This window comes from Vanacampus margaritifer, chromosome 5 (genome assembly GCF_051991255.1).
Source record: "Vanacampus margaritifer isolate UIUO_Vmar chromosome 5, RoL_Vmar_1.0, whole genome shotgun sequence".
NCBI lineage: Eukaryota > Metazoa > Chordata > Actinopteri > Syngnathiformes > Syngnathidae > Vanacampus > Vanacampus margaritifer.
Window position 1 is genome coordinate 25,601,711 of NC_135436.1, and position 15,317 is coordinate 25,617,027.

General features: G+C 37.1%; 2 protein-coding genes across 5 annotated transcripts in view; both read right to left on the reverse strand.

Moving 5' to 3' along the window:
* rpa1 (replication protein A1) overlaps positions 1 to 5,651 on the reverse strand; it is a 32,084-nt gene extending 26,433 nt beyond the window's left edge. For both annotated transcript variants that reach the window (XM_077566498.1, XM_077566497.1), the window contains exons 1-6: positions 5,408 to 5,651; positions 5,151 to 5,198; positions 3,262 to 3,340; positions 3,012 to 3,120; positions 1,936 to 2,024; positions 1,752 to 1,838 (exon numbers count right to left, since the gene is read on the reverse strand). In XM_077566498.1, coding sequence (XP_077422624.1) covers positions 1,752 to 1,838; positions 1,936 to 2,024; positions 3,012 to 3,120; positions 3,262 to 3,340; positions 5,151 to 5,198; positions 5,408 to 5,437 — 442 coding nt within the window. In that variant the 5' untranslated portion in view covers positions 5,438 to 5,651. The remainder of the gene's footprint in view (positions 1 to 1,751; positions 1,839 to 1,935; positions 2,025 to 3,011; positions 3,121 to 3,261; positions 3,341 to 5,150; positions 5,199 to 5,407) is intronic.
* Positions 5,652 to 7,052: 1,401 nt separating this feature from the next.
* Positions 7,053 to 15,206, reverse strand: serpinf2b (serpin peptidase inhibitor, clade F (alpha-2 antiplasmin, pigment epithelium derived factor), member 2b). 3 transcript variants are annotated; one of them, XM_077565735.1, is made up of 10 exons: positions 15,155 to 15,206; positions 14,179 to 14,262; positions 14,048 to 14,118; positions 13,909 to 13,968; positions 12,819 to 13,089; positions 11,292 to 11,435; positions 11,024 to 11,212; positions 10,813 to 10,955; positions 9,458 to 9,662; positions 7,053 to 7,488 (listed from the first exon to the last, which is right to left on the reverse strand). In XM_077565735.1, exons 3-10 carry the CDS (start codon positions 14,099 to 14,101, stop codon positions 7,145 to 7,147), a joined length of 1,410 nt encoding a protein of 469 aa, XP_077421861.1. In that variant the 5' UTR covers positions 14,102 to 14,118; positions 14,179 to 14,262; positions 15,155 to 15,206; the 3' UTR covers positions 7,053 to 7,144. The 3 variants fall into 3 exon arrangements, with proteins under 3 accessions (XP_077421861.1, XP_077421860.1, XP_077421863.1); XM_077565734.1 differs by lacking the exon at positions 15,155 to 15,206 and adding an exon at positions 14,545 to 15,099; XM_077565737.1 differs by lacking the exons at positions 14,179 to 14,262; positions 15,155 to 15,206 and adding an exon at positions 14,545 to 15,100.
* Positions 15,207 to 15,317: the final 111 nt, after the last annotated feature.

A 15,317-nucleotide genomic window follows, 5' to 3' on the forward strand; every position in this document is an offset into this window, starting at 1 on the left:
AGTGTGAAACGCTGTTACCTCCACCCAGGGAGCGCGAAAGAGCGGTCCAAACACGTGAGCCTCCCCCGTTTTGACGGTTGGATTTTTTTTTTTTTTTTTTTGCCTGCAGCTCACGCGGAGGATTAGAGTTCAAAGTGTCCGCTTAAATCCTCCCACTTGGTCAGCGGCTGCACTTGCGGTAATTAAGCCCCCGGCTTGAGGCGCCAACAATGACCGCGCTGATGAGGAGGATGCTCGGCCCGAAACTCAAATCCTCCTCCGCACGGCAGATTAGAGGGATGAAGGAGACGCGATGACATTAGAGAGCCGAGAAGAGAGAGAGAGAGGGGAAAAAAAAGAAGAAGAAGAAGAAGAAAAAAAACACCTTCCTCAGAGCTGGATTACTCCTGGTGCAGGTTCTGCATTGAGGAGCTCATCCAGTACCGTCGTATTCAAAAGACACTCACAGTTTCAACAGTTATTCATGTGGGACTGTCTCGCTTTTTTTTTTTGCAAAAAAAAAAAAATGGAGACGTCTTCTTCAAAGGGGTTGACAAAATGTCCTGCCTGCCACCTTGTATTTAGAAGAGTGAAGAGATGCTCCCATCTGGTGGTTGATATTAAATATAAATGCATTTTTAAGATTTTAGCAAAGTTTTAAAAATCATTTTTGAGGTTGTCTATTCTAAGTATTAAGGGCAAGGCATTTATCAGGTAGGAGGCCTTTTACTTACTTTTCAAGATGACCTCTTAACTACAAAATCCCAATTCCATATACAGACGCTCCCCACCTTACGAACGAGTTACGTTCCGGACGATCGTTCGTAAGTTGCTTCAGTGCTATATTTTGTATTATAATTTATGTTTAAAGCCTATATAAGTATATTGAAGGTTTATATAAGTATGTTTAAGGCTTGTACAAGTAACCTGCATTGGTTTGTACTGAAAAAAACTTTTAATAAAATGGAGAGAATACGTACAGTACTGTACTACGTATGTTAGAGAGAGAGAGAGCGAGAGACACACACAGTATGTACATGTACGTAATAAGATAAATAAAATGAAGTTTAACTTACTTTTGGAAGATGTACTCGATGCTTAAGGAGATGATGGAGGAGGAGGAAGAGGAGGATTTTATATCATGAGAGATTCTTCGTCGTCGCTGGAATCGGCTTCAAAAGTTATTTCCTGCTTCATGGGGACCGGCGTTTTCTTCCTCCTCCTCCTCGCCACGTTGCTCAGCCTCCAATGAGCTCTCACAGCGCCAAGCGTCGGTATTAGCGGCGGAAAGAAGCACTACGCGCAATACAAAATCGAACTTACAGCATCTCTTTCCGAACATTTTTCGACATACTGTACGCGCAGACATGTTCGTATGTACCGTTGTTCGTAACTCGAATGTTCGTAAGTAGGGGAGCGTCTGTAACCGAATAGAATAATTTGCAATTCCTTTTCAACCTATATTCCAACGGAATAACTACAAACTAAGACGAGATATTTAATGTTCAAACTGATTCACGTTACTGTCTTCTGCAAATATGCCCAAAAAAAAAAGCTGGGACCGGGGCAACAAAAAGTTCAAAAACTGCAAATAATCCAACGGTGAGTTTAAGAACATTTCTTTCAGAGCTGTTACTCTTATGTAGAGTGGGAAAGTGTGCTGTGGTCTGACGAGTCCAAGAAAATCATGGACGTCGTATCTAATATTTGTTTTTCTTTATAAAAAATAATAATATGAAAACTAAAGAAAGCATTAAGCAAGCAACACTCACTGTCATTCCCAATTTGAGCCTGAAGTGGAGGACGGCTGACGGGCGCGGCTGGGGGCGGGGCCTGCTGGGCGGGGGCTTTAGTCGGTCCTGCACGCACGACCATTCGAGACACGTCGTCCAGATGACGAAACAATTTCACTTCTAGTTCCACATGAAAATATTTTGGGCCGCGCTGAAGCGTTACCGTCGGTGTAAGGCGTCGGGTTGCCGATTCGGCCGTTGACGTCTGCCGCGGGCCTGACGACCTCGATCTCCAAAATGATTACCACACGTCTGGCATGGCGATTAGAACACACAAAATGAGCTTCCGTATTACCAAAGGGAAGAAGAAATTTTAAATGAAAGACATTCAATCCATTTGTTAATTGTATAATAAAGTCTACCGAGTAAACAAATCTCAAAAGACAAAAAATAAAGCGACATCAAAAAATTTGAAAATAGGAAAGGGAAAAAAATAGAAGATTTTACATTTTTTGTTTTGCTAAGAAAAACCCAAATATTCTGTCCAATAAAAAAATTAAACTATATATGAATATTTAGTTTTTTTTGGTTTGAAGCATGTTTGCTAATGACAAAACAATATGTTCATTACTGCTTACATACCTCGACACTTTGTATTCCATTCTCATATAAAATTTCCTACTTGCCCAAATTCAACATTGTTTGTAAAATTAACTCATTCACTGCCATTGACGGCTATAGACGTCAAAAATTAATTTGAACTATTTCTATTAGTTTAACATTTTTTCCCACTTTTGTTAAGAGTATGAAAACCTAGAATATGTTTTATTGTATTAGAACAGACATAAAATTTGTGATTAATCGTGAGTTAACTTGTGAAGTCATGCGATTAATCACGATTACAAATTTTAATCGCCTGGCGCCCCTAATTTTTAATAATCTTTTCTTTAAAAGAAAAAAAAGATTAAAATTTTTTTTTTGTTTGTTTAAAATAAAAGATTAATAAAAATTAGGGGCATCAGGCGATTAAAATTTGTAATCGTGATTAATCGCATGACTTCACTAGTTAACTCACGATTAATCACAATTTTTAAATCTGTTCTAAATGTACAACATTTTCTAGGTTTTCATACTCTCGTTAACAAAAATGGGGAAAAAAAGTTAAACTAATAGAAATTGTTAAAATTATTATTTTTAAAGTCTATAGCTGTCAATGGCAGCGAATGAGTTAACAAGCACAACTTCTCATCAGAAGCATCCACAACATGTCCAAAAAAGAGAGACAAGATGAGACGTTACCGTCCATCCTTGAGAATATTGGTCACGTGTCTCTTGAGAAGAACGACACAGTTGGGGGCCAGTCGGTTGTCTTCGGCCATGCAGTTGAGTTGTGTGCAAAGCATGAATGCTGCGTAAGGAGGGGAAGAGTAAAAAACACTTTTTATAACCATGCCACATTTTATCTTACAATACAGACGACCGAGTCCAGGGAAACATGATCCTAATAGTAAATGGTGAATAAAGGGGGGTGGGGGCCACATTTACTTACAAGACATGGTATGTCGTCCATCGCTCATCATCACACGAAAACGAGCTGGACCGCTTCCACCCTCAATTTTACGGATGCTCTGAAATAAGAGAAGTAGTTTAGGGTGTGTATTATCTGTTTTCTATAGTGATTGTTCCCATTAACTCATTCACTGTCATTGACGGTTCTAGACGTAAAAAAAATCATTTTAACTATTTCTATTAGTTTAACCTTTTTTTCTACTTTTGTTAACAAGAATATGAAAACCTAGATTTTTTTATTGTACATATAGAACGGATATAAAATGTGTGATTAATCGTGAGTTAACAATTGAATTAATGCTAATAATTATGAGTAAAAATGTTAATCGCCTGACGTCCCTAATTTTTAAAAATCATCTCGTCAGGCTTTTTTTTTTTTTTTAATTGTAATTAATCGCATGACTTCACGAGTTAACTCATGATTAATCACAAATTTTATATCTGTTCAAAATGTACATTTTCATACTCTTGTTAACAAAAGTGGGAAAAAATTTAAACTAATAGAAATAGTTCAAATGAATTTTTGACGTCTATCGCCGTCAATGGCAGTGAATGAGTTAATGATTCAAGACTTTTTAATTCCATGTTAAATTAAATTTAAGACCAACTTCTAAATATTCCCAAACTAAGTGGATATTTTGCCATGACTGGCAACTCACCACTTAGTGCTATTTTTGCTGTGAATACAAGTACCAATAATGCGCCAGAGAATGTGTACTACCTTTGCGGCCCTGAAAGTGCCAGGTGATGAGTTAAATTGCTGCTTTGTGCATTTTTTTTTTTACTACTTTCTTACTGCCTGATAACCTTGCTCTAGGGGTTATGGTTCGGCTGGCAATGCCTATCTTTGGTAGCAAAACAAAATGGAAACTTTGTGAAAAGACTTTCTGACTGGTGTTAGATATTATTAACATTTAAATTCTTTATTTTCATATATTAACCATTGTTATACATTATTAACATCTTAATTCTTTATATTAACCATGTTGAAAGGTTTTATAGACGTGTAAAGCAAGTAGTGTTGAACTCAGTATAATTTGACCTTAAGCTGGGATATATTTGGTCTAGAAGTTCCTTCTCTGTGGGAAAACACATTTGGTCCTTGAGAACAGAATCTGTTTCGAACACGCACCCCTGACTCTGTTTTCGCCATCGCTCATGGAAAAGTACCCAGAGAGTATGTTTTGTCTACAAATGAAAGAGAGGCGGTCGGTTTTAACTATAAGAAGCCATTTTACACGCGGAAGAGGCACATTCGGCACTCTGAAATTCCACCTGTTATGTGATGTTTGGAGACTGTCACGATGTCCAGAGATCTCTGTTAGATTAAAATCATTTTTGCAAAGGTGTTTTTTCTTACATTAAATCTGTCTTCAAGTTTTGGAACACGCAAAGAGGACAAATAATTGTATTCCTCTTCACTGGGTGTGAAGCATTTCACGGCGAAATAGAGCTAGCAGGAGAGTTGCCGGTGTTGTGCTGTAGAATACACCCCTGGCCTTAAATTATCATTAGCTATTTTAGGCTAGGATGCTCATAGGTGCCTCATGATCACTCCGGTTATGCTTACTAACACCATGAATAAACAACGGAAAGCATTGATTTCGCAAAGGGATGAACAAAACCGGTTTTAAAGGTGGGGGCATGCCTGATGTTTTGTACCCATCGGTTGATAAGAAGAACCTGGTTCATTAAATTCATGCGTTAAATTCATTAAAGCTGCTTAAAAAAAAAAGAGCAAACTAACTTCACCTCAGTAAGGGAATTTTCAGGTAGGGTGCATTCTACGGCACAACACCTGTCCGATCACGGCAAAATGCCTAGACTCAAAAAAGACCGTGAACTATTGTGTTGAATCATAACACTCACCACCAATTGAAGCACAGCGTCGTTTCCACCGTTTCCACTGGACAAGGCCTGGGAAGCAGCAGTTAATCGAGTCAATAATGTACGTTAGTCCACAACACATTTCAAAACTCCTTTTTGCTTGACGTTCATGTAAATATCAGTTTTTGTAAGGCACGACGACAACAGCAAAAGTTGAATACATATTCTAACGTTTGACAATTTAAGCTAGCTGACGTTATCGATGGAGACGCCACACAAATAAAGTAAGTCAGCCATACCTCTATCGCTCCTTCCGTCAGCGTAATCATGTCTGCGAAGAAGATGTACTGTTTTTAAACACTGTATTTTAAAGAATGAGAAACACTCCGGACTTTGGATGTCTTCTTTCTTCCAGATTGTGAACGCAAGTCAACTGAACGGTTATCAATGGCGCCAACGCTTCGGACCGTCCCGCCAGGCAGCGTCTACTTCCTGTTTCCGCTTTATTTTACTGATCCCGTTGCAGTGGCGTTCAATGGTGCCAATCGGCAATAAATGCGTCCCGAGACCAAGGAACTGACCGTAGATCAGCACCGTGACAGAGCCGGGAAAACGCAAAGCGCATTCGTTGTACGTCACCACGATGCGTTCGATGACATCGAAAACATTGGAAATTTCTGAATGCAGCCCTGCAGAGTGAACTTTTGCTGATAAAAATCGGTGCTGCGTCATTTTTGGGCTGATATATTGTTCTGTGGGAGGAAAGCAAGTGCAGTAAACACCTTTTGTTTTAATAAGAAAAAGATTTGTGGTAAAGAAGGAAGGCTACGACGAAAATAAGGATAGGAAACCCTAATTTGGTCTTTCTTGATACTACTGTCAAGACCCAATGGGGTCGATACCACGTACTTCCGACTTCCGGGTTTCACACATCAACGTCGTTTCCTGCCACTGATGGCCGAGTTCCAACACTCGCACCCCCACCCCTGCGCCCCCCAACCGCGTCTCAACTCTCTGAAATGCTTCGGACAACCGAGACAGACACACTACACACTCGCACCCGTCAACGCGCAACTGAGGGGCACAAAGGCGGAAGCGCAAAGGAAGTCCCGCCTCCTCCCTGGCATATACCCCATTAAAACTTTCAACTGAATTTTTTGCAGTTCTGTGTGTTTTAGAGTTCTGGAAAGATTTGAGGAATTTATGTAAAGCCTGAGCATTTAAATACATTTTAAAAATGAAAAAGTGTTTACCTACCTTTCTCCCATCCTGTATATAAATAATTGACATAAAAGTCAATTTTCAAGTTTAATATGTATTTAATTTAGTATATTGATGGCAAGTATGACTCAAATGTTACCCACGGTTTATGAATTAGTTCAGCGTTTCCCAAATATCGAACCAAGGTACATATTTTACAATGGAAAAATCTCTCAGGGGAGCGGTAAACAACAATGCCACAACAAGTTTAGACATTGACTTAATGACGATCTTGTATTCATTTACTCACATGTGAAATGTGGGCTTGTCGAGTTGAACACGAAGCGATGAAAGCATTCGGTTACAAAAAGTAAGGTTAATTGCGCCTTGCCTGTCATTATTTGTCACAACCAAAAAGATACATCGTTTTTTTTGTAATTCAATAATATTGGGACCAATTACGTAAAATTTCCAAAGCACACACACACACAACAAAGCAATTTAATAATGACAGATTATTCAAAATCAACCACACGTGTTTATTTGATGTATTTTAGGATGTAAAATTATGCCCACACATTTTCACATATGAAATAAAGTCAAGAGGGATATACATAATGTTACTTTTTTTGTACTATGATTTGGAAAAAAATATAATAACCATCATTTTGCATCTACAACATTTTCTACTGGAATATCAAGGTCGTACACAACGGCGGAACCCTCAACAAAGGAAAGACAGAATGACGGTTTTGACATTTTAATCGAGCTATCTCATATTGTACAATCACAATGCTCTTGTTTTATGTGTTTGTTTTTGTACCAGGTGACAGTCCCTACTTGGGGGCGGTCATTTGATTCTTATCGTTTTGCAGAATATCCTTAGGATCCAGGCTTTTGGTTTCTCCTCTGGGCAAGACCGGCGCACCGGGATTGGGGTTGTTGATGACGCCCATGAAGATCGGCACTTGCGTCTTATCGTCCACGAGGGCGAAGAGGAAGGGATGGCTCAGGTAGAAGACGGGATTGGACGAACGCGAGATGACCACGGTGGTGGCGGCCGAAGCCTCCGCTCCCTCCTCGTTGAGCTCCATGGCGGATTTGTGCAGGATGCTGGACACCAGCAGGGGGCCGTCGGCCATGTCGGCCAGATTGGGGCCGGAAAAGATGCTGCCCAAGCCTAGTGTGGAGGACGTTGGCATTTATTTCAGTGAAAAATAAAGTCCGAGGTTCGAAATGAGCCACCTGATGATCTGACTTGTGACGCGTTTAACCCAAGTAATGGCTTGACTTAGTTTTTGCCAAAGTATCCGGACTTATTTGAAATTTGAAAGTTAACTCTTTCACTGCCATTGACGGCTATAGACGTCATACATTCATTTGAACTTTTTTTATTAGTTTAACATTTTTTTCCACTTTTGTTAAGATGAGTGTGAAAACCTAGAAAAAATGATTGTACATTTAGAACAGATATAAAATTTGTGATTAATCGTGAGCTAACTATTGAAGTCATGTGATTAATTCCGATTACAAATTTAAATTTTACAATCCAAAAATTTAATCGCGTGACGCAATAAAAAAAAAAGAAGAAGATTATTATCTCATTAACTGCCATTGACGGCTATAGACGTCAGAAATTAATTTAAACTATTTCTATTAGTTTAACATTTTTTCTGCTTTTGTTAACAAAAGTATGAAAACCTAGAAAAAAAAAATACATTTAGAACAGATATAAAATTTGTGATTAATCGTGAGCTAACTATTGAAGTCATGTGATTAATGACGATTACAAATTTAAATTTTACAATCCAAAAATTTAATCGCGTGACGCAATAAAAAAAAAAAAAGAAGATTATTATCTCATTCACTGCTATTGACGGCTATAGACGTCATAAATTTATTTAAACTATTTCTATTAGTTTAACATTTTTTTCTACTTTTGTTAACAAAAGTATGAAAACCTAGAAGAAAAAAAATTACATTTAGAACAGATATAAAATTTGTGATTAATCGTGAGCTAACTATTGAAGTCATTCCGATTACAAATTAAAATTTTACAATCCAAAAATTTAATCGCGTGACGCAATAAAAAAAAAAAGATTATTATCTCATTCACTGCCATTGACGACTATAGACGTCATACAGTCATTTGAACTTTTTCTATTAGTTTAACATTTTTTTCTACTTTTGTTAACAAAAGTATGAAAACCTAGAAGAAAAAAAAATACATTTAGAACGGATATAAAATTTGTGATTAATCGTGAGCTAACTATTGAAGTCATGTGATTAATTCCGATTACAAATTTAAATTTTACAATCCAAAAATTGAATCGCATGACGCAATAAAAAAAAAGAAAAAAGAAGAAGATTATTATCTCATTCACTGCCATTGATGGCTATAGACGTCATAAATTAATTTAAACTATTTCTATTAGTTTAACATTTTTTCTGCTTTTGTTAACAAAAGTATGAAAACCTAGAAGAAAAAAAAAATCAAAAATTGAATCGCATGACGCAATAAAAAAAAAGAAAAAAGAAGAAGATTATTATCTCATTCACTGCCATTGACGGCTATAGACGTCATAAATTAATTTAAACTATTTCTATTAGTTTAACATTTTTTCTGCTTTTGTTAACAAAAGTATGAAAACCTAGAAGAAAAAAAATTACATTTAGAACAGATATAAAATTTGTGATTAATCGTGAGTTAACTAGTGAAGTCATGTGATTAATTACGATTACAAATTTTAATCACCTGACACACCTAATTTTTAATAATCTTTTCTTTAAAAAAATAATAATAATTGTAATTATTATTTTTTCCAATTTTTAATAATCTTTTTTTTTTAAGAAAAGATTATTTAAAAATTAGGGGTGTCAGGCGATTACCATTTTTAATCGTAATTAATCGCATGACTTCACTGGTTAACTATTAACTAACAATTATGCACACATTTTATATCTGTTCTAATACAATAAAAAACAATTCTAGGTTTTCATACTCTTGTTAACAAAAGTGGGAACATTTTTAAACTAATAGAAATAGTTCAAACGAATTTTCGACGTCTATAGCCGCCGTCAATGACAGTGAATGAGTTAAGATGAACGACTTGCACCTTGTGTGACTTCCTCCCACCTCTGTCGCTTACCCATTTTCATGAAGACCTCCTGCAGCTCCTGAGCGTACTCCAGCTTGAATTTGGGGATTTTAACGTGAACGACTCTTTGCTTGGGCAGACGGGCGTAGATGCTGGAAATGTTCAGCTTGGGAGCAAGCGAGGACACGTTCACGTGTCCCGACAGGGGCATGATTACTAAAAAGCTCATCCCCTTCACAAATGGAAAGCTTGCTACCTGCATTGGAAGAAGAAAAGATGTCATAAAAATGTAAATCGACGGGTTGGAGGCAGATTTGTTTGTGAGGAGACTGAGATGAAAGTAGTGGCGTGTTTTTTTTTTTTTTTTATGGAAGGCTAACAGCTAAATCAGACAACTATAGAACATTTTAATTGCCGAAATTGCAGGCAGCAATACTAAAAGAAAGCTATGCTAGCAACAAATTGAGAAGTTGTTGCAAGGCTTTTGTGAAATTTAACTCATTCACAACCATTGACGGTTATAGACGTAAAAAAATCATTTGAACTATTTCTATTAGTTTAAATTTTTTTTCTACTTTTGTTAACAAGAGTATGAAAACCTAGATTTTTCTTATTGTAGATTTAGAACAGATATAAAATTTGTGATTAATCGTGAGTTAACAATTGAATTCATGTTAATTACGAGTAAAAATTTGAATCGCCTGACGCCCCTAATTTTTAAGAATCATCTTAGGCGATTTATTTTTTTTGTTATTAATCGAATGACTAGTGAAGTCATGATTAATCATACATTTTATATCTGTTGTAAATGTACATTTTCATACTCTTGTTAACAAAAGTGGATTTTTTTTTTAAACTAATAGAAATAGTTCGAATTAATTTTTGACGTTTATAGCCGTCAATGGCAGTGAATGAGTTAATGTCAGATCAGACACTAGAATAGCTGCGTAATTATTATTATATTAATAAAAAATAATAAATTCAATTTAAAATGATTTTTTTTCTCTCTAAAATGTGTCACTTTATAGCTTGCAAAGTTTTTATTCATGCAATTTTTTTTCGGAATATCGCCCCCACCCTCTAAAAAAATATATTTACACGTGACCCTAATACGCCATCGTACAAACTAGACAACATTGGAAAAAATTTATTTATTTTTTTTTCACATGCTGCTCCACCTCCCCAACCGTTGAAACTTGTTGCTAGGCAGATTTACACATGCACACTGACATTAACTGGGTAGGTACAAAAAGGATCATCTGAAGAATGAGGAAAGGATTTAAAAGGCTGACTAAAATAATTTTAAATTGACTGCTCTTCCACCACAGTGCCATCCGGTGGCTCGGATAGGGCACTGCAACACCTGCCCCCAATGCAAAAATGTCCCACAATCAACATCCTCTCACCTGAGAGTCAAGTTCACTGTCGACACGTGAACTCAAAGGATGCTTGGAACTCTCCATGACTTCGACGTTGACCATGTGCTTGTCGTCCAGGAAAAACGCACCCGTGGTGGTGAAGCGCGGGTCGAAACGAGCCTCCCATTCGCCTGAGGCAAAAACAGTAACGACGTCAGGGTTAAAGAGGGTCCCGTCGCCGGCTGGCTCGACGGTTCACCTTTGAAGTGGACGGCGTTGATGAGCATGAGCAGCATGTTGGGCGGCAACGCAGACAGGAAGTCGGTCATCATCCCGTTGGTGGCGTTCTCCACCCAATCGTTGAGCTGCTTCACGCTCTCCAGGACGGCCGGCTCGGAGTCGTACAGGCGCTTGGATTCCTCCAGGAAGTCCTCTTTTGGCTTGAACCCTAAAAGAGAATATTTGAACGTAAATCTACAATTATGAATAATGAATAAAATACATATACGGTATGTATGTTTTAGGACCTTGACGTAGGAAGATGCGTGTGGCGATTTTCAGGTCACTGTTTCGGAGCTGCCCCATGATGTGATTGACGGCATGGTGGTAGCATGTGATGTTGTTGCCATGGAGATGTTGCATCAGCAGCTCCTCGGTCTCATTGACGGCACCTGGGAAGAAGACAGACGGCGGAGAGAGAGAGAGAGAGAGAGAGGGAGAGAACAGGTGACAAATCTATCAAATTCAAGTGTCACACAAGTCCACAGCCAAGATAGACGGACGGATGGATGGGCAGTTGGTAGCTAATTACATGGATCGATAGATGTTAACCAGACAGACAACAAATATAAATCAATTAGAATTGCTCAGCCTTGCCAATCTCGGTGGAAATTTACTGTGAAGCTAAACATGAAACAAAGAGAATTACACTTTGTGTACTTAAAACAACCAGAAAGCTTACCCTATCAGTTCACTAGCTTAAAGCTAACCCTAAATACTACTACTAACCTACTGTATGTTGCAGTATACTCCTTTGATTGAGCACAACAGGCAGTGAATGAGTGAACATTCACTGCCATTGACGGCTATAGACGTCAAAAATTAATTTTAACTATTTCTATTAGTTGAACATTTTTCCCACTTTTGTTAACAAGAGTATGAAAACCTATAATTTTTTTTTATTGTATTAGAACATAGAAAATTGGTGATTAATCGTGAGTTAACTAGTTAAGTCATGCGATTAATTACAATTAAAAATGGTAATCGCCTGACGCCCTCAATTTTTAAATATTTTCTTTTAAAAAAAAAAAAAATATATATATATATATATATATATATATATATATTAAAAATTTGAAAAAAAAATACAATTATTTTATTTATTTTAAAAAAAGAAAAAAAATTTGTGGTGTCAGGTGATTCAATTTTTTAATCGTAATTAATCGCATGACTTCACTAGTTAACTTATGATTAATCACAAATGTTATATCTGTTCTAAATGTACAAAAAAAATCTAGGTTTTCATACTCTTGTTAGCAAAAGTGGGAAAAAAAATGTTTAACTAATAGAAAGTTCAAATGCATTTATGACGTCTATAGCCGTCAATGGCAGTGAATGAGTTAAGAATGACTATTATTAGTGTCATACTGATGAAGTAGGAAGAGTTGAGAGAATGCAATGAACAGTATATCATCACACTTATACTGCCCCCAGGTGGTCACACCAGAAAGAGCAAGACAATGACACATTGAAATACAACACTGCAATAATTTAGGGTTGTCAAAATGAGTGCGGTAATTTTGACTTAATTTAAAGTAACGGTACAAATTAAGGTTGCACCTCAAGACACCATTGTATTATAATTACCAACCGCGGTCCCTTCAAATCAGAGGGGCAACTATTAATCCACAACGAATTGATCATTAAATTAAATGCTAACCAAAATCGACACATTCATTGATCAAAAAAATTACCATCAGTGGCAGCCGTCATTTTAACACGCCATGTGTCAAATTGTGCAAAAACCTCCATTTGCGAGGCTGTCACAAGCCTACCTAGAGCCAGCTGGGAGAGAGCCAGTGCGATGCTGAACGGCGATATGATGACATTGGGCTTCTCGGGCGTCGTCTTGAGATTCTGCAGCAGCTGCAAGCCCAAATTCTGAAGGGCGGCGGCGATGGCCTCCCTGGCCTCGGCGTCCCGGCCGATGGACGCGCAGCCCCCGTCTTCTTCCGACGAGTCCTCCTCGCCGGGTGCGCTCGTTGTCGGTATGGATGGAAGCGGACCGGGGGTGGCGCTCACCGACTCCGGCGTGCTTTCGTTTATCTGGAAGTCATTTTTAAAAAGACTGGTAAAAAAGTACAGATTCAAATCCTGTCCAAAAAGCAAAAGCACAAAATGTACCGAATCTGATGTATGTACTTTGTACTTGTTTGGATAACTTAGCACAAACAATTTCTGTAAAAAATCGATTTACATCTGGCTTGTTCTAAGAAATAACACATCGCTAATGTTATTTAAGCTTGCCTTTTATGCTATCAAAACCACTTGTTCCTGTAGCTTTGCTAACATTATGAATTACAAAAAAAAAATGCTAAGCTAGCTAACAAAGACAACTAAAGTCATTATATATATATATATATGTATGTATATATATATATACGCATATATATATATATATATATACGTATATATATGTACGTATATATATATATATATATATAAATATATATATATATATATATATATAATTACTTTAGTTGTCTTTGTTAGCTAGTCGTATATGTATAGATATATATGTACGTATGTATATATATATGTACGTATGTATATATATATATGTACGTATATATATGTACGTATATATATGTACGTATATATATATATATATATATATATATATATATATATATATATATATATATATATATAAAACTTTAGTTGTCTATGTTAGCTAGCTTAGCATTTTAAGACTTTATATATATATATATATATATATATATATATATATATATATATATGTGTGTGTTAAAAAATGTCAGGAAAATAAAATACTTAAAGACAGTGACAAGTTTGACAACGTATTTCTACTTGGTTACTTGGCAGTCATTGAAAACTGAGGAGGCCACAAATGGAAAGACTGACCTGTTGGCTGGGGATTAACGGAATCAGAGGCATCAATGGCGTCACCTCTTCGTCTGCTACCTGTTGTGTTGATAAATTAAATTGCGTGAAATTGAGGATAGGAAAGATTGAGAATTTGAGTGCCACGCGGCCGTCTTACGGTCACTCCTCGGTTGTAGAGACAGATGAAGACGAGCGTCAAGCGAAGATCCATGTTCTAATGTAACGTAGCTGCAAAAGACCGCCTTTTTAGTATCACGCACAAAATGTTTTACGGTGAGAGTAGATTACCTTTGTTTGTAGATTTTCTGTAAATTCTTCTTTTCTTAAAAAAAATAATCTAGTTGCCCTTTTTTTTGTAGGAAACCAAGTTACCTGAAACATCAGAATCACAAAACATGATTCTGGATTTTGAAATTTCTCGATCCCAAGGTATCACATTAAATGTTACGCAACACTCACTAAAACATTTCTTGGGAGTGTTTTATTTCTATTTTTTTAGCTGTGAGAAAACATCCAGTAGTTTAGTTGGATGATGAGTTTGTCGTGAGCTTATCGTGTCCCAACGCACGAACGATCAACAAAAGCAAAGCAAACATTCAACACACAACTGTCAAAGAAGCAACATTTTCGATATAATCGGTATTTTCACTTTACCTTATATTTAAATAAGTATAAAAACAAAATGCAAAAAAAAAAAAAAAAAAAAAAGCTGGCGTCTTGTCCAAAAAAAGGCGCGAGTAAGTGAGTGCGGATGGCAGAATTCCTGAGAGTCAAAGATTGGCCATTGCACGGGAAACGGTTAAAGATCAACCCCCATTGATCGGGGCCTCATTTAAGCCACTATTTGTTTGGAAATGCAGCACTTCGAACCTCGTGCACAGTTAAATATCAAAGCGCCACAGATATACATGACTAACATACAATCATACATCAAAAAGTCTTTTTCGTTTCCTGTTGGGATGTGCGACTGCCAAAGTGAATCAAATGCGGGGAAAGAACATGTTGAGTCACACCGGATTTTTCCTAGAAATGACTGGTCGCACACCTTTTTTTTTTTCTTTTTTTTTTTAATGGTCTCGACCACCGTTTCTCAATTAGAATTCCTAAGTAAGCGAACACGACGCTCGCTCCTCTGCAAACACGCCAGAAGACTTTGTCCAGTATGATTTAACCCAAGTGGAAATACCGAACAACACGTACACACAAACACACACAAAATAGCCCCCAAAAAAGCACATTAAGGCATTTTTTTTTTTTTTTTTACCTAAATGATAAATAAGGGTTACCATAGACCTCTTGATCAATACGCAACTACAAATGAGAGTTTAAAACACACCACTTGGTCAATTCATCAATATTGAGCTTCGGTGGGAGTCGTCCCCCCCCCCCCCCCCCCCCGGAAAAAAAAAAAGCTACGCTGACGTGTC